The 19,650-nt window shown below is 39.3% G+C and overlaps 1 protein-coding gene across 1 annotated transcript; it reads right to left on the bottom strand.

Moving 5' to 3' along the window:
* Positions 1 to 10,522: 10,522 nt before the first annotated feature.
* Positions 10,523 to 18,807, bottom strand: frs3 (fibroblast growth factor receptor substrate 3). The gene is made up of 7 exons (XM_084928632.1): positions 18,471 to 18,807; positions 17,092 to 17,217; positions 16,923 to 17,011; positions 16,604 to 16,790; positions 15,394 to 15,555; positions 13,915 to 14,036; positions 10,523 to 13,833 (listed from the first exon to the last, which is right to left on the bottom strand). Exons 3-7 carry the CDS (start codon positions 16,986 to 16,988, stop codon positions 12,529 to 12,531), a joined length of 1,842 nt encoding a protein of 613 aa, XP_084784758.1. The 5' UTR covers positions 16,989 to 17,011; positions 17,092 to 17,217; positions 18,471 to 18,807; the 3' UTR covers positions 10,523 to 12,528.
* Positions 18,808 to 19,650: the final 843 nt, after the last annotated feature.

Raw genomic sequence — 19,650 nt, forward strand, 5'->3', positions numbered from 1 at the left:
TTTCCTTTCAATTAAATATAGTGAGACACAGATGTCATTTAATAAATTTTCAAGTGCTGCATTTCATTTATATTTAAAAATATGTTAGTAAATGTAATAAAAAATACTCTTATTCAGACTTCTGTACATATTAATAACTGTGTTGTTATTTCATCTTTAAATGACAATATTGTAAATCAAGTTGTAACAAAGGTTGCTTTAAATAATGTGCACATTACTGAACAGTCAGTCTCACATTTTTGTCTTACAGCCTTTCAGTCAGAATTGTTCCACTGTCAGAAAATATATGGAGGCCATCGCGAGATAAACTGTAAGCTTGTGTTACCCAATGTGATAACAAATCGATGTGGACTGTTGGATTGACCAGTGTCTAAACTGAAGGTTAGACTGGCACTAGCTCATATTATGCCTAATTTGCAAAACTCTCATTTGGAAAGAAAATGTGAATGTCTGTGTCGCACCTTAAAGAGAGTTCTCTGTTTTCAGGTTCCCAGAATGGCAGAGTACAGACAGAGCTGAATGCATGTTACCTGTTTTAAAATGAAAACATATTAGGGTGCATGAAGCGAAGGGCAGAAAAAGTGTTTCTAGGAACTCTGACCTGTCAACTAGCAGCACAAACCCAGCTAGCAACAGTACACACAGGTTATGTTACTAGTAATCATCTGCCACTAGATGATCAGCTCAACTTACTGCCATGGAAATCTACAGCCATAAATACAGGTTCACATGTAATACATTCAATTCAATTCAATTCAATTTTATTTCTATAGCGCCAAATCACAACAAAAGTCGCCTCAAGGCGCTTTATATTGTACAGTAGATCGTACAATAATACATACAGAGAAAAACCCAACAATCATATGACCCCCTATGAGCAAGCACTTTGGCGACAGTGGGAAGGAAAAACTCCCTTTTAACAGGAAGAAACCTCCGGCAGAACCAGGCTCAGGGAGGGGCGGCCATCTGCTGCGACCGGTTGGGGTGAGAGAAGGAAGACAGGATGAAAGACATGCTGTGGAAGAGAGACAGAGGTTAATAACAGATATGATTCAATGCAGAGAGGTCTATTAATACATAGTGAGTGAGAAAGGTGACTGGAAAGGAAAAACTCAATGCATCATGGGAGTCCCCTGGCAGCCTATGCCTATTGCAGCATAACTAAGGGAGGATTCAGGGTCACCTGGTCCAGCCCTAACTATATGCTTTAGCAAAAAGGAAAGTTTTAAGCCTAATCTTAAAAGTAGAGATAGTGTCTGTCTCCTGAATCCAAACTGGAAGCTGGTTCCACAGAAGAGGGGCCTGAAAACTAAAGGCTCTAAGAAGCAGAAAGTTAGCGTCCATCCAGGTCTTTATGTCTTTAAGACATTCCTGCAGTTTAACTAATTGGTGTGTGTTATCTGGTTTTATGGATAGATAGAGCTGGGTGTCATCTGCATAGCAGTGAAAATGTATGCTATGTCTTCTAATGATACTGCCTAAGGGAAGCATGTATAATGTAAACAGAATTGGTCCTAGCACCGAACCCTGTGGAACACCATAATTGACCTTAGTGTGTGAAGAGGACTCTCCATTTACATGTACAAATTGGAGTCTATTAGATAGATATGATACAAACCACTGCAGCGCAGTACCTGTAATACCTAAAGCAAGTTCTAATCGCTCTAATAGGATATTATGGTCAACGGTATCGAACGCGGCACTAAGGTCATTCCACTTATAGTTCTCACTTTTGAAGTTGTCCATGCTTTTAGTTAGTTACTTTTGAGTGTTCCTAATTTTATTTAGTTATTTAATTGTACAGCAGAGGTTTGGTAATGATTCCACGTCGCTTCTTATCTCGGTTCACAACAACACATCAAACGCAGAAAAGAGAAAACATCCTTGGCTTTATTTTTCTTTAAGCCAAAAAGAAATTGTGAGCAGGCATCCATGACTTTGCGCTCACGCTAACAAAGAGGCGCTGAGAGTACATCAGGTACCAGTTGTAAACGCTGGTCTCAGGTCGCCACAGGATCTGACACTATGCAGAGTAGCTAAACTGTCTGTGCACCTGTACGAGTAGACATTGGATCAGCCTTAATCATTCACGCTGACAGAGAGCGAAAGAGCAAATTACACACATGAAAAAGACCGACTACTTAACTTTGACATGACTCCTCAGGTACAGGTGTAAAGGCGAACAAGGATAATGCGTGCAGCATCACTCTTCATTAACCTCAAAATGCATACACGCAATGAAAAGGGTGTCTCTAGACTTTACACAGTTATGTGAACAAGAAAGTTTTCACAAGACTATGTAGTCCTGTGAAAAACTAAGTGCATCCTTAATGCTTCCATAGGAATTACAAGTGTAATAAGCAGCCAGGTGCTGCTAATCAAATCCAGTTGATTAAACGATCATCATCAAGAGTGAGCGCCTCTATAAAAGCAGAAGCTCTGGCAGTTTGTTGGCCTGGAGGATTCAGGTGTGTGTTAACACAATCCCAAGGAGGAAAGACATCAACAATAATCTTAGAGAAACAATTGCTGCTGCCCACCAATCTGGTTAGACATATAAGGCCATTTCCAAAAATGTGAAGTCCATCATTCTACAGTGAAAACAACAGGGAAACATGTGAGAGAGCTGCCAGTCTTCCCTGGGACAGATGTTCCAAGCAAATTTTACTCAGGGGTCAGACCATGCAAACATCACAGAAGGAGCTGAAACAAGAACTGCAACTTAGTACAGTCCATCACATTAGAAAAAGACAGAACAAGTATAGCCATAATGCACAGCACCGTGTTAAGTGAAAACCAAACACCATATCAGCACAGACAAACCAGCTGTCAAGCACGGTGGTGGAGGGATGTGCTGCTGTAGTCCAGATATCAGTAGGCCTTTACGTGAGCTGTGAATAAATGCATGGCCTCCAGTCTCAATGAACTGCAGCTATGCTCTAAAAACAACTAGCCAAAATTCCTCCCCAATGATATGAAAGACTGATGAAGTCATACAGAAAATTACTTCAAGTTATTGCTGCTAACAGTGGTTCTTCAAGCAACTGAATGAAAGGACTGAATGAAATGTTTTTGATGACTGTATTACTTCTATAGGAAATGGTAACCCTTTTAAGCCCTAAGGCTTTAAACAAGAAGGAAGCAGCTCTTATCTCATAAACACAGGTTAGTTATTTTACATCAAAAGAGTCATCTACACTTCTTATATATGTTTAACTTTCTTCATAGTAAATCATTTACTCGAGATATGGGGAGGTTAGGGATTATAAATGTTAAATGAGGAATTCAGCTGTATTTACAGCACAAATGTGTCACATTTTTAATATACTAGATACAGGTTTATGTTCACATTATTGCTTTTACTAAGAATGCAATGTCCATTTATGGTCTACATAACCATAAATTTCTTGCAGCTGAAATACCAGTAACAGTGCTGTAATTGGTGCAGTTTTCAGCTACTTATAGTTAGTCTGTCAACAGATCATTTAAAATTTGCCCTTTACATTGCTGTAGTTGATGACATGCTTAAAGACAGTCTATAAAATTGAGGTCAGTTTAAGCACATTTTGCTTATCTTTCTGTGTCATTCAACAGTCAGTTAATTTGTTCCATTTTTTTCTGGCACAACTGACAGGAACAGAAGGAGCAAGTCATAGCAAAAGCTACCACAGGAGTGATGGATACCTATGAATCTACTGCAAAAGTGGGCTAACTAGTTGCATGCTGAGATGCACGTGAAGATGAAGACTGAAAGTGTTTTTTGTTTTTTTTTGCCTGTCCAAACAGGACAGTTTAGCCATCAGAATTGTTGTCTGAAGGCCAAGAAAGATGCCAAGCAGATTTACTTTACCAACTGGATTATCATGGCCTTGCCATATTGGTCCATTTGATTGACCTTTATTATAATTATGTATTTATTTGATTTGATTTTCGGTTGTTACAGACGGGACAGACATGACTGGGGGATAGGACAGGGAGAAAGAATGAAAGAAAGAGGAAGAGAAAAAAAATAGAGGGGGGAAGAGATGGTGAGAAAGGGGGGAAGAAAAAAAGAAAAACAAACAAAAAAAGAGCAACATAATAAATACAACACCATCACAATAAACTAGCTAACAGGAGAGATAAAAGTAGATACTAAATATTACATGTTACTGTGCAGTACGGAAGATCGACAGGGCACAATGTGCTTTGAGGTAGCAGCCAAGAAAGGTGTAGTTTGTGTCTGTGCACACCTGTGTGGACCAGCACGCTTGTATTCAAAAGGTTTCTCCATGTAACGATCTGCTAGGGAGCGTGGGGAGCCATAGCCCCGTCCCCCAGGGCATGAAGCAGGTATGGAAGAGATCCAGGTCCCAGACATCCAGAGGGCCCAGAGTACGAGGACCCAAGGAGGACCACCAAGGGGGCAAAAAATGTTGTTTTAATCCAACAAGTGCAGAGCTCATTTACTATGGCAAATAATAAATCGTCACCAGAGCACTGCATTTAGGATTTGAGTGGGGGATTGTGACTGCTATTTTCATACAATGGAAGACAGGTGCACACTGTGAGGTGTGAAATTCCCCTGCTGCTAAAAATGAGTGTGTGTATGGCTGGTATGCAGTAACTCATGTATAAATCCACCAAACTTTGTCTTCAACCTTTAAATGCACAGTTGCTGCTTGCAGGTTCGAATGCATGTGAAACAATCCCTCTGGCTGTTGCTCAATGACGAGCTCAAGTGTTTCTAGTTAAATCACAGATAGCCAATTACATTTCTGGTATTTCAGGTTCTATGCTCACATAGAAATCAGACACCCAAGCAACAAACAGCAGCATGAGTTTCAAGACACAGTGAAAGGCCATTGTACATCTACTGATGTTCTCTTATTAATCACTTTAGCTAAAGCCACCGAGCCTCCCAGTAAAGTGGTGCTTTGTTACTTTCTGATAGAATAACCAGACAATTATATGAACACAAGGCTTCTCCCATTTAAGGAATATATTTACATTTTGGTGTAAATCTAATGCTCACATGAACCACGTTCTCTGTACATATAATTACCAGCACAGAGAGAGACGTGCTTAAAAGATGTTAATATTGAGCTGCAAAAATAAATCTGGAATAAAAATCACTATTTCATTGTTGGTTAATCCACAATTTGAAGAGTAAATAAATCCTCTTGTGCAGGTGCAGGACATTGAGCTACTCGTTCTGCTTGAGATGGCCTTCATACATTTAACATCACTCATCTCTGTTGAGTAAAGGCATTCCTATCAGCTCACCTCTTAACTTCCGTGCCTGAGGATGAATGATCTTCAATGCAGCGCTTTGGGTATTGTATTACAGGCATTTCATAAGGACAGTTTCACATGCTTGTGGAACAAAGCTTTTCTCTTCTTAAAGTTATCAGGTTTCTTATGACGTTAATCACATCTTCCCCACTTTTCTTTTCTTTAATTCTTAAACTCTGATTGTAAAAAAAAAAAAAAAAAAAAAATCAGTAAATGCCATAATGTAAGAACAATGAGGCACGTGATCCTGGAGGGGAAAAAGCTTTGTTATTGATATGTCGACATGAAGAAAAAACTGACACCATTTAGTGCACAGCGGAGTTTTTTTTGTTTGTTTGTTTTTTTCCATAGCTTCATTTTATTATTAGAATTACATTTACTTTTACATTTTGGACAAATCCACACTCTATATTTGATAAAATTCAGGGTAAAATTCACCAGATGTCAGGCTCACCTTGTTTTTGGGATGAAGAGGAGTTTAGATAACATACAACGTGTCTCTGTGTGGAATGATTTAAGAATGAAAATGACCCAAAATGACTTTTTTGACAGTTCAACAAATGAAGCTTTTTATAGTCACCTCTAATGGCAGCATGATAAGACCATCACTGTATACTCATTAATAAGCCATGATTGGACACAGAAACGTACAACAAATATCTGAAGAAAGTTTTTCAAACTGAGACCAAAACATAAAGAAGTCCCCCCCCACCTCATTTTCATAAAAAATATTAAGCATGATTAAACCTTCAGCTGTGCATTCAAAACTCAAGGAGAGTCTACAACAGCAGTGAGTCACTCAGGCATCACTCTGATGAGTCAGAGTGCCTGCAGCTCCTTGCAGGTCCCAGATTTTGTCATGCTCAAGCATATTTGGCACTCATTCAATTCATAAATTCATATAATAGTCACAAAGTTAGCCCAAACTGTATGTAAATACACAAATCAGTCACAAAAAAATGTACAGCTCAGACCCGTACATGTACATCACCCCCGGTGGCAATTACACCTGGACAAAAACAAACCAGATTTAAAATAAAAATAAAAATACACAATAATAATAATAATAATATGATATTACAGTTTTCTGATGCTTTTCAGTATTTTGACAAAGATCTTGTAGCATGAACGAGAAGTTGAGGTTTTACAATATGCCATTTTTATGATTATTTATGGAAAGCACTGATGAAGACGATGTGATGTATAACTGCTGGCCTTTCGGTTCCCACTGTATTCTTTAAACCCAACACATGATTCATATACAACCCCCCCCCCAAAAAAAAAAACAAACAACACAAAAGATGTTTTATTTCCTCATTCAGCTATACCTACAGAAGCTGCAGCTGATGGGAAATCAGACGCTGACGTCAGCGTCACCTGACGGTTAGATGACAAAGACAATAATCCTTACTTATAATCGACAATGCATGCTGCACAACACACTAGTCATGATTCACACCTTTCCAGTCATACTGAGTTTGGCTTTTTCACTGCTCAGACTTTTACAAATCACTGTCCGTCTCAAATAAAAACTCTGAAATATTCAGATTCAATTTCAACAACTTAAAAGAATGGTCCCACATTTTTAGGAAAAATGCTTTATCTGCCTTCAAGAGTTGGATGAGAACACCACCAATCTCATGTCTTTACAGTAAATATAAAGCTGCCGCTTGCAGACTGCTAGTTCAGCGTGAAGATTGTCAGCTACTTGAAGCAGCTGCCCTCTTTAAGTCTAAAGGTAGTGGAATCTGCCAAGCAACACCTCTGAGCCTCGGCAATTTCTATTTTAACTACAGTGCTTAACAAATAAAATAATCAATCAAATTAAAATAAAAAAAACTTTAGAAACAATGCTGTTAATAATGTGAATTCACATTTTAATACCCAAACTTGAGCTGGCAAACTGGATTTCTCCGAGAAGTCTCAGAGAAATTAATCAAGCGTATGTCTCTTTTCTTCAACTATAATGACACCTTCAGAAAAGATTAAAAATAGACATTTTAGCCACGTGTTTCAAACTTAAACATTTTGTCAGAAACGATTCATAATACTACCACAGTATGCTTCTTATGTACAGTAGTCATTCTAGATAGCTTAACTTCACTGACAGTACTCCTCTTTGCTCCTGAACGTCCATTTTTATATTCATTTGGCTTTAAAAAAAAAAAACACAAAATCAGCTGAGCAGGACTTTGACAAGCAGAGCGCCTGCAAATAAAGATAGGATGCTTTTCAGTCTCTAAGTCAAGTTGAGCTAAGCTAGGTGGGACCATGATAAACCTTATCGTTTTAACACATATAAAGCTGCTGAACTGCCAAGTCATTCAGGTTAAATAAGCATTTTTAAACCGTGCAAATTAAAAAATAAATAAAAAATTAATTAATCAATTTATCACTTCATAACAACTCTAAAGTGGTGAGTTATGAATATTTTTATAACAGCATTTTAAAAGGTAGTTAGCCTACCAACACAAGTGGCTGCTAGCATTAGCTGTCTACTAGCCTTCCCCTTTGCTATTTCAAATAATTAAACAGTAAAATAGTATTTAAAAAAAAAAAAAAATGAAATTCCATTTTTAAAGAATTTTCTTTTAGTATTTTAGTGTTATGTTACTTAACACCAATGTGCTCTCCAAGTTACCCAAGATTGCCAGCGTTAGCTGATAAATTAGCATGTCACCCTCTGTTCAAAATGTGCCAAATAAAAAAACCCATCATGGCAGCAGATGACATGCTAAAATTGAGGCTTCAAACCAGGGCTTCACAAACCTATGTCTACAGCTTTCACATCACATGAGTGTCTGTGGCATCAATCTAACTCTTAGTAAGAAAGCAAATATTCATTTTTACGAAAATGCCAAACTTCTCTTTTAACAAACTTCATTTAAGAAAAATAAAGAGGGGAAAAAAAATACAGTGATTGACCATCAGGATTGACTACAAAGTACAACACAAAAGACTAAAAGGCTATTTTCTTTCAGTCTCCAAACCTTCAAGAGGTGCTGACTTTCTTTTCTCCATCAGGATGCTGCAATCAATGGCAGTAAAGATATTTCTTCAGCTTGAAAATGCAAGGCACAACAAGATTTTATTTTTATTTTTTAATGGATAAGGTATGCAATTACGCTTTCACAGTAAACACAAAGAATATATATTATTTTTATTTTGACTTTTATTTTAAAACAACCCCTTCAAATAAATGCTGTTTTGGGGAACCTAATGGGAGGACTCGTTGCCACTTGCCCTGCAGATTGCACAAGCAGAAACAACCACACCACACTGACAACCTCATAGACACCTGTGTGAATCATGCCTTAGGCATAAATACTAAAGTTTATGAAAAGTAAATGCTTGAGATAGCATCGGCACCAGGCCAATCACAGTGAGTAATGAGGTGGGTGCCGTTATCTTATGGCCCCCCGAGTTCGTTTGACCTCAGCAGCGATGAGATAAGATCGGTACTTTGAAGCTGAATGATTTGAAAAACAATTACTTAAACGTCATTGATTATTAATCAATAAACAGTGGCAATCACGGTAATGGTGCAGAATTTTATAACACCTATAAAACCACACGTAACATTATTCTGAGAAAATGGATGATTGACTTACGGAGTCGTTTATGATACATCACCACAGCTTTGAAAAATGTAATGCAATAAACTCTGAAGTATTGGCAATGGTAACATAATATATGGCACTGTTCATGTTGAGCTAACTGACAGTCAAGAAAACATTTTTCTTTTTAAAGTTAAATTCACTCTGAGGCTGAAAAATGAACATTGTATCTCAAATAATAAGATTCATAGACAAACATGATTAAATACATTAAGACCACACTTCTTTAGACTATACATTTCAATAATCTTCAAATATTGGTCCAATTTGGATTGGCAAAACAACGAATTACATATTATTGCAAAAAATGTAAACATCCCTCTGATGTATCGCAACAATGTCCTCACAAATCTAGCAAAAATGGCAGCTACAAGTTGGTCTTTTTTTATAAATAGGAGAGTTAACGTGTTTTTTTGTCAAAGAACAAAATCAAAAACAACAAGCAACTTTTATGTAAAGTTAGCAAGCTAAGTTACACTTATTTTACTACAATAAAAGCTGATTAACTGCTTTGTCAATCATTTGAGAGTTTCACAGTTTCAGGTTTAATGTTTGTAGTTTTAAATGGATTGTTAAAAAAATGATAGATAACATTTGTTGTTGTAAAATCCTTTTGATCACTTAAAATAAAACATTAGTAGCAGATTTTTTATATTGGTAGCCATCTTTTAACTAATTATCTGAAGATTTTAATAAGTAATTAGGGCAAAAATATTTTTATAAAAAAAAAAACTTGCTGGTTACATATTATCAAATTTTAGAAAATCTGAACATTTACTACTTTATCTTGAAAGTAACAGTAGTACAACAATATTTGAGCAATAATTCAAAATTTTACATCTATAATGGTTCACACAAATTCTTATTTCTGTTTTGTTTTTCTATTTGAGGAAAATATCTGAAGTGTGAATTGAAATATGATAATATATAGTTTCAGGGAACAGAAGAATTTAGGTTTTAGGTTTCAGCTTCACGTAAGCACATAAGAGTCCTTACAAATTTTTAAGATACTAATATCCAATACTGCAATATAAACATTTGTTTTGTTTTCTCTCTTTCAGGCACATTAAACAAAAAGAATTACCCAGCATTTTTTTTTCCTTGTTATTTATTTATGACTTTACACTCTGGCCAACTCTGTTTGGATCAGCTGGTTGTTTTGTTGCTGTAGAGTGCCCTCTGTTGGACAAACCATGCAACATCAACAGCATGGTTGAAGGGTGTTTTTTTTTGTCTCTTCTCTACCTTTTTAATTTTTATTTATCGAAAATTATAAACCCTAACACTAATATATCAGCAAACAGCTAATATCGTCCGATAACATCTGCACACCAATAAATTGGTTGGGCTCTGTTTATTCTTAACACATTTTAAAAGGTTGTTTCCACTCAGCTTGAATACTTCAATTCATGCACAGATGTTAAAAAATAAATTTTTGTCTCATTTAATCAAAATGCTTAGAAAAATGCGTGAAAAAAAAAAAAGAAAAAAAAAAAGACCAACTTCAGCTTAATGCCACAATACATCTGCATCTGAAGGCCCGCACATGTGTAAACATAGAACATCTGGCCTTCCTTTATAGGCTGAAAACATCACCCTGATGTGAACGCTCATTTTTTTTTAAAAAAAAAAAAAGAAGAAGAACAAAGAAAGAGAGATCCGTGTGCTTCCATTAACTCTCCCCATACCAGACAGTTAGTTAATCAGAAAACAATCTCGATTACATGAAATATTGGTCAAATAAAACATTCAATTAAATGGTACGTGACATTTCTACAGCTCTGAGAAAACAAAAAAATCTCAGGAGAACACAACAATGCTACTTCTATCAACGATATGATAAGGATCTGACATCACATTTTTTTTCATGTAGCTTACATGGGCTACTGTCAGTATGTACAAGTAGCAGCATAAAAACCACCCTAACAGTGATTATCAGACCACAAGATTACCATTCTTATATGCCCCTTCGAAATGGCTGTCGATGTGGATGAGGTGGAATGTGCAGATTTTATTATTTTAGCTTGTGTTATCCTTAAAAAGCAGGATTTTCTTTTTGTCTTCTGACTGTTCTCCTCTTATGCCTTTCTGTCCTATAGATTTCTACCAACCCAAATGGCACATTTGATTTTATTCATCGTACAGTTTGCAATTAAGTTTTGGCACTTAAAATATAAATACAGTCTTTCTTTTGTTTAAAATATAATTAAGCACAGTTATAACAGTAATACATCAGTGTCCAGTGGTAATCTGAGGTGAAACTTTGGTCTCCATATTACCAACTGGACTACAAAACGCTGGTCGTCACGTGGAAAACAAAACAAAACAAAAAAAGAGAGAGAGAGAATAAATTAAACTGAAATAAATAAATAAATAAATAAATATCTGATAATTGGTTGACAATTTCTTTCACAAAAATCTTCAGTGGATGATTTTGCGACAACCCTTTTCAAACAGAATATCCGTACCTGATAACTGACAACATTTTGTGTGAGGTTATAGCTTAATGCCACGATTTGAGGTTATCAGCGTCTCTGTCAAGAACATTTAAATAAACTATCTACATTATTATCTCCGGGAAATATCTGAACCCCTGTTTTTGGTAAAAGGACACAACCTGTGGCTCCAGTGGCACGGGAGTGGTGATAAAGAGCGTTTCAGCGGCCCAGGGTCAAAAGTGCAACGTGACAAGCGTGAACCTCCTGCAGGTTTGAGATGATAAACAGGAGGTGTGATCAAAGTTGATATGCTACTTTTTCAATTGCTGCATGTTGACAGGAGGGAGCTAAAGCTCATTTAATGCATGTGTGCTACTTTTACCATCATTTAGTTTAGTATATTTCTTCAAATATCACATTCTCTTCGATTTGTTTAAGCCATCTCTTTTTTTTAAGCTAGGACTGAACTAAATAACTCCTTAAAAAAGGAAAAAAAAAAAAAAAAAAAGATGAAATACAATTCCATAGGATTGTGTGCAAAATGCTCTATAGGCATACAGTAACAAATAATGGTCTCTTCTACTAGCCACAACATTAGATTTAAGTGCTTTTGATGAGGTATGAACATTGACCAGTATCTGGGAGGAACCATTACCATCCTTCATGCTAACAACATAATTTCGGGGATGAGGATCATAACTCTGACACTCAAAGTGTTTGGCAAACTATATGATAGGAGCAACAACATTTATGAGTGTAGAGTGTAGATGGTTTTAAAAAATTTGCACTAAAACATTATGGCAACGACTGCTTCTACGTATAACTCTCTGCTAAACTCTCGGCCAAACTAAGCCAAAAGTCATATATACATATATTTTACATACACATATGTGACTTTATGGTTAGATATAATAATATTCAAATATCCAGCAATCATCTGCAACAAAAAAATGCAGATTTCTCCAGAGAGCTTTACACCAAATATCTGACAACACAAAATAAAATGGCAAATTCTCCTCAGAGATTTCTCTTTTGCTTGTATATGCACAGTTAGGTTTCAGTAAGTTTCTAATTAGGTACCTGTACTGTACTGATCAGCCCGACAGTTGAATGGATGGATGACAGTGAAGGGTCCAGTGTGCTAAGATGAGGATAAGCCTTCATCTGTCTTCATTGCTCCTTTTCAGTTCGAACACCATTTACAGAGGCAGGTCTGTGCTGTTGTGGCGAGTCTTTCTGGAAGTCCCATCATCCCTGGGCAGAGCTTTCTGCAGGTTGGACATGGCAGCGGTCTTCTTTAGGTCAATGACTGCGTAGCATTCGCTGCGCCGGGGTGCCTGCGGACCACATTTTTTGGGTGGTAGGCGCTGGTGCTGTGGCTGGGTCTGGGCACCCCCGCTGCTGAGGGCTTGGCAGGGAGGCTCTCCTTCCAGGTCCACCTGGATGTAATTCAGCTGCCGCGAAGGAGGCATGTGGCTGTGCTCACAACCTCCAACCCCTGACCTCGATCGTCTGCGGAAATCAAAGCTAAATATTCGCCCCCCTCTGTCTGGGTGACACGGCCGTGGATGCGGGGGGCAGGCGTGTCGAAGCCGGGGAGGCTGGACCTGCTCTGTGTTGACATAGTTCTGCAGGGCGTCTCTGTGTATGCCCCGGCCGTCTTGATGGTAACCATTGGGTGTCCCGGGGCCTTCTGAGAATTCGTACTCATCAAAATCTTCCTCTTCTTCTTCATATTCCTCATCATCCTGGTCATCGTCTTCCTCTTCCTGCTCATCATCCCGCTGGAGAGCGCTGTACTCCCACACCGGCGGCAGAGAGGGTAAGTTCTCGTAGTTAAGCAGAGCTGTCCGACGATGAGCTCCACCCATGCCCCTCTCACAGGAGTACCCCTGCGGGGGTAGGGATGTCGGCCCGTGACCGTGTAAGAGGGAGTGAGAATGACTGTCCCCGGTGCTGCTACTGCTGCTTGAACCTACGGATTGCGACACGCTGCTGGGACTCAGACGCTGCTTACGGCCGCTTCGCAGGCCGTTGATATTCTCGTACGTGAGCTCGCCACTCTGGCAGCCCTCCTGGTGCTCATGGCCCAGGTGCCGGTGCATGTGATGATGGAAATGGTGGTAGGAGTGAGAGTTGCACAGGTGCATAGAGGGCTCGTCTCCTTCCGTCTCTGAGCTTGCTGCGCCCTCTACTGGCTGAAGGTTGTGAGGATTGTGCCCGTGCCTCTCCCTCTCTCTCTCCAGCAGATGCCGTTGCGCTGGAGTGGGACCCAGCATGAATTTGACCTCTTGCGAGGACGTCTGTAGGAACACCTGAGGATCTTTATGCTCCTCGAGGGGACAGCACCGCAGGTTGGACTGCGGATTTCCTTGGCCCCCTACAGGCATGGCTCCCCGTGTTGTTTCAGGAAAAGTGCTAGGCCGTACCTCAGGTAGAGAGTGCACACAATGACGCATGGAAAGATCCCCCTCCATGCTCACAGTATTTACATAGGTGTGGGTCTGTAAGAGAAAATAAAGACTTTGTCACATTGGGAAACAGCTCAGCTAAAGCCCAGTTAAAAGCGCACTGAGAGGTCTCACCTGGTCTTCCAAACCCATGAGGCTATGTCCATGATCATCAGCAATCGATGGTTGAGAGGAATCTCCTCTGATTGGATAACCGGGGTATCCATTGGGAAAAGCCTGGATAGGAAATGCTGGAGCTGGTACAGGTAAAGAAAAAAAAAAGAAAAAAATCAGGTGAGGCTGTCACGTAAAGTATTAAATGTTAAAGTGTTATTTAAAATCCTTTTTGCAGTAAATCAGTGGATACATAAAAAAAAACATTAAAAAGGGATTATATCAACAAGAATAATAAATCACCAAAGAAGAAGGAACTTTACCTCCACCAAAGCAAACCTTTTAAGACCAGCAGCACTTTCACAATCAAAAATAAAACATGACAATGTTTTGATTTTTCATGTTTCTTTTTTTGTTGTTTCATCCTCCAGCCAAAGAGGATAACAGTGATATCCATTTTTAGGACCATTTGAAGTGCTTGAAGGAATGCTTGAAGTGCATTTACAGAGGTTCAGTTAGCTGACATGGTAGTGTATTTTCCTGATACAGTAATGTAAATGTAATAATGAAAGCAAGTCTTTCTGGCTGTGTTACGCTTTAGATTGTTAAATGAGATGAGATGTCACTACTCATTTGTTGGTTAAACCTGAAGAAATTGATGTTGTCACCACTTGGGGGCAGTACAAACAATTTTACCTTCAAATAGTGAACCTGTTGCCAAACTGTTGTCTTCTTTAACACATGCAACCGTTAATGAGCAACATGACTGCTCAACACTGACTCTCTTCCAGCTCTGTTTTGGTGTTCACTGATTTTGAATGGAAATCTTGGGCTTTTTAACCTAAAGGCTCCTCAGTAAGCGTTCCACTTTGCTATTAGGTCCTGGACAGGCTACCTGCCTCTCACTAAAGTAGCAGAGACTGTAAACAAATATGATAAAACTGGGGCAAACTTCATAACCTGAAAAGCTTCTCATAAAACTAATGGGGAAAAAAGGCTATTTTGTTTTTCTCCAGAAACTGCCAACTTTTCTTAAATTATGAGTTCAAGATTAAGCATTTCAAGCATTTCAAGCATGTCATTTAGAAGAATGTGACATGGAAACCTCCATTTCTCACACATTGATTAGGCATTTAACTTATCAGGCAGCCGTATCATCTCATTTTGATGCCAGGAACTGTTTAAACAGTGGCAACCAAAGACTCAAAGAAACCATTTAATAGGTTAACTGGCAACAGCTCGGTAGCATGACTTTGTATAAAAAGAGTTTCCTAAAGAGGCTGAGTCATTCAGAAGTAAAGATGGTGATAGACTCATCACTCTGAGAAAGTGTGTGGGAAAATAGTTCATCAGCTTAAGAAAAACACTCCAAAATAAAGTTGCAAAGCCTTTTTTGTACAAGTTCTGCTAAATTTAGCGACGCATTACTGCATCTAACATCTGCAATTAGTCTCAAAGTGCATCCTTTTGTTTGTGTGCGTTTGGTGTTGTGTGACTCACTGTTGGGTGTCTGTGGTGTGCGAGACATGTCCATCTCTGGTGTGTGACCGCTGCGACTCATCATCATCGACTCTTCCACCACGTTGATGCTGTTGCACTGCATCAGCTCCTGGAGCAGATTAAAGATCTCTTCTGCCCGAGAACACTTGAATGCAAAGATTCCTATTTAAAAAAAAAAAAAAAAAAAACAGAGCACAATGACAAAACTTTTAGGACGTACAAAGATCTCTTCTTCTTACTTGAAAGAGACATCGGCCATATTACAGAGGTGGTCAGTTCCTTTTTTCTCGATCACTGAGAGAAGTCTGGTTTGTTTTGGGGCTTGAACAACTGCATTAAAGTCAGGTTCAGTGCCTCAGGTGGAAATGGCCACAGAGAGGTTCTGTATATGGATTTGTTTAACTTCCTCACTGAGAATGTTTGTTCACATATGAAGGTAGATCCAAAGAGAGCCAACAGCATGTTTCATCATGTGGGTAAACTTCTCCTCTTTGAGAGGAGAATAAAAAAAAATCCAGCTGGGACTTGAAGTGCTCGGCCAGCAGTGAAGCCAAAGTCCGACCAAGTTAATTATTTTAGCTACATCAACTACAGTTAATTTTTAGCACCGACTTACATGACACCACATGATTTGTGGTGCAATGCAAAAATACCAGTTTCACTTCTGGATTAATTTCGGTCACTTCATCCATCACTTGCTTCAAAAGACTGACATTTTCTTCCTGTCGGGTGGACATCGACGGATAGCCGTCGGTTAACAGTTTATGTCCCATTTCAGGTCCTGTGTCGCAGATCATCACAGCTCTTGTCCAGAGCCAAGGAGAAAAAGTCAAAACTGCCCGCTTTGTTTTTCACCTGAAGCTCAAACTGTAATTCTTGAACACAGTAATCTGCTCTCCACAAATGTAAGCACACAGCTTCACCTCTGACTGCCTTTAAAATAAAAGTAAAAGTTGTATTTAATTTCACAAACACCCCCCACCACACACACACACACACAGTCATCCTTTGATGAGTGTTCAATGAATTGGAGCAGACTGCATGACTTACATTTGAATCCTTTCAAATTACCCAAAGTGGCCCACACCTAACGATACTACAAGGACAACCTAGGTTAGTACAAAAAGACGTGCAAAACAACAACAACAACTCCCACAGCGACTCTACAGGCGTGTAACCAAAGCAGAAAATCAGAGAAAATGTTACTCACCCTGCCCGGTCTGACAGCGGCGGCCGCTCTCAAAAGAAAACAGGTTGGAGTCATAGCCATAACGTCGCAGGCAGAGATATGGCCACCGGATGGCGTCCCTCTTACGTGTGTGAAGAATGAGCTCAGTTTGGGTGAGCTCCATGATCCCAGAGCCCAGCTCGTTGCCCTCATCGTCTACATTGGTGACCTAGCAGAGGCGGAAACAGCATGACGTGAAGTGAAGGGGAAGGCACGTCAGTTTGCTACAGCTTAAATGGACAGTCGTTATGTAAGGAGGAAAAAAAAAAAACATATACAAGATTTTTGGGGGATTCCTGACCTTAAATTTGGTGAGATGGTTGTCTCGGATGGGGTCTCTGTATAGACAGCTCCAACAGCTCCCCATAGCTTCAGCAGGCCAGCTGAAACCTGTCACGGATGAAGCAAACACTATCACACACAGCGCTCATATAAAAATAAATAAATAAACACTGAATGTTTGTTCTTACTCAGTCCAGGCCATCAGTGTAAAGGGATCCGCGTCTCAGTCCCAGGATCTTCTGCTGGGCATCGGCATCACAAGCCAGTTAGTCTGCTGGATTGACATCTTCCAAAGAGGATTAATGTTCTTCCCCCTGAAACCATGAGGGACGGAGGAGTAGAAGAGTTGGAAATCATTGCAGGAACCTTGTCTTCAACCATATGGAAAGCATGAGTTTGGTCATTGTGAACATCCCAGAGTTTTAAAACTCTGAACCTGTTGCATGTCATCTCCTCCTCCACACGTTTCCCATCACCTTTCAACTACATGCTGACAAATTTAATTACAAAAAGCAACAAATTCAGAACTTCATGTAGCTATTTTATAATCTTTGAGGACCAAAAACTGCAATAAGACTATTTATTTTTAAGGTTATTAAAAAAAACATGACTGTTTAGAGATGACGGTGTAATGGCTGGATGTCAGTAGTGTTTCTAGATATATAATGGAGTAAATACCCTAATTAGTCAAATTATAGCCTAAGAATGCAACACAGTATCTTGCAGTTATATTTCTACTCATCATGCCATCTTTCTAGTACCAAAGCATCCAATCAAATGCAGAGCTTAATTGAGGAAATAGACAGCTCCGGTAATGCCAGTGTGAAAGTTTGGGATTTAAAGAAAAAAGGGGGGGCGTTTAAAGGAAGTAAGTACACCAATGAATCGTTGCAATAATCCAAACAAACCCCGCAGAACATTTAAGAATACTACAGTCAGTCAAAAAAAGTACAGGGAGTTCCTTGCACTGAAGTACATCCCAGATCACAAGCGAATAACGAGACCTCCTGCATGATCCCCTGCTTCCCCGTGCACGCATCTGCATCAGCTTTGTGGTTCCAGCTCAGTTTGTGCTCCTCAGAGGGGCCACAAACACATTTCACATCAACACCGCCGCATTATGTGCGCTCTAACCTGGGCCTCCGCATCTGACTGGAAACACCAGGCTGGTTTTGCCTCCACACCAAATCCACGGCTACCTTGGAAGGGGGGGGGGGGGGGGAAATGAGTGCAAGCGGGCTAAAGAGCTAATAGCTACATCACACACACTTATCACACGGCCACTGAATGAATGGGTCTCCCTCCCACTGAGCTATTTACAGCCGAAAAATCACAGCCTCGTTGCTCAATTAGCCAAGCCGACGCAGAGCCCAAAACAAGCCGCCAGCGAGGCTGCCGTCTGCCCCGCAAACGCGATCGTGCAGCCACGAAAACAGCACAGTGACACCAAAAGCACAACGACACAGTTCAATGACCATCTGTTCTCGTTGGTGTGAGGATACAATAGCGAGAGCGCACAGCAGTCAACGGGTAAGTGGAGAGCGACAAGCGATGGTTTGCTACTCACATGTCTGGCACGGATTTTTTTTCTTTTCTTTTCTTTTTTTTTTTTAAATATCAGTCCTAATGCGAGGTGAGCATTGAGACTGCGGTTAGTTATCGGCGGCTGCTGCTGCTGCTGGTGGTGTTGGTAGCGGGGATGTGGCACTTGCACCTCAGAGACGCGAATAAAAAAAGATGCAGTGAGAGCAGTGAAAATGTTATTTTTTCCTCCTATTACGCCCCCCTACTGCAGCACGGGCCTCTGCCTGTATGACATTTCCCAAGCAGCTGGGGTGAGAGTTCACAGCCAGACAACGAGGCTCAAAGCAGCGACAAGAAGGTAAGAAACGCTGGAGGACCACGGAGGGAAAGGTGTGCCTGCTTTGCCCGAAGGAGAGGAGGGGCAAGGGAAAAAAAGAGGGGGGAAAAAACCTTTTAAATGAGGTAAGAAAAAAAAAACATAATTTAGTGTATCAAAGTTTTATTGTCATATGCAGAGTAAAGATATTTGTTTCCATGTGCAATGGCATTCTTCCTTTGCTGTGAAAAAATCCACTTAAAATGCATAAATAAGATAAATGATTATTTAAAAGCAATAGAAACAACTATAAAGAACTACAATGGGTACAATAGAAGAAATACAATAGAGATATAAGATGTTCAAAATATCTACAGATGAAATAGAAAGAATGTAAGCAGCAGAAGGCTGTGTACATATGTATACAATTTACAAATATATGTGTACTTAAAATTGTTGAAAAGGAGAGTCACACCTGTTTCTTCAAATTGTTTTATTTAAGCATTTACAATCACAAAGAATGAAGTGCTGAAGTCTGCTTTAATTAAAAAATAGACAGGACGTTTAAGCGAAATGACAAAAAGGTAAAGAAACTACAAAGCACCACAGCGCAGAAGAATTTAGCAGCCTGGATGAATGTGAGAAGAAAGCATGTTTTCAAGGCATGACTGTTTCAGCTGCATGTGGGGAAAACTTTAATTTCTTTATAATCATCCATCAGACTTTAAAGACAATATACGAGGGAAAGTTGAAATATAAAACAATGAGACTGCAGCCATCAAAAATCATCAATGTGCAACTGTGCCTCCATTTATTGCTGATTTTGAGAATAAAGTCATAATTACAAGATTTAACTCTAAATTATTTTGACAATAAAGTTGAAACATGGAGATTGAAGTTGTCAGTT

This window comes from Perissodus microlepis, chromosome 5, assembly GCF_051167445.1.
Source record: "Perissodus microlepis isolate ML-2025 ecotype Zambia chromosome 5, ASM5116744v1, whole genome shotgun sequence".
Taxonomy (NCBI): domain Eukaryota; kingdom Metazoa; phylum Chordata; class Actinopteri; order Cichliformes; family Cichlidae; genus Perissodus; species Perissodus microlepis.

Coding starts and splice junctions, on each gene's coding strand:
- frs3 (XM_084928632.1), bottom strand. CDS start 16,988: ATGGGGAGCTGTTGGAGCTGTCTATACAGAGACCCCATCCGAGACAAC. Junction 16,791..16,922: donor ACCATCTCACCAAATTTAAG/GTCAGGAATCCC, acceptor CGCCTCTGCTAG/GTCACCAATGTAGACGATGA. Junction 15,556..16,603: donor CCGCTGTCAGACCGGGCAGG/GTGAGTAACATT, acceptor TTTTTTAAATAG/GAATCTTTGCATTCAAGTGT.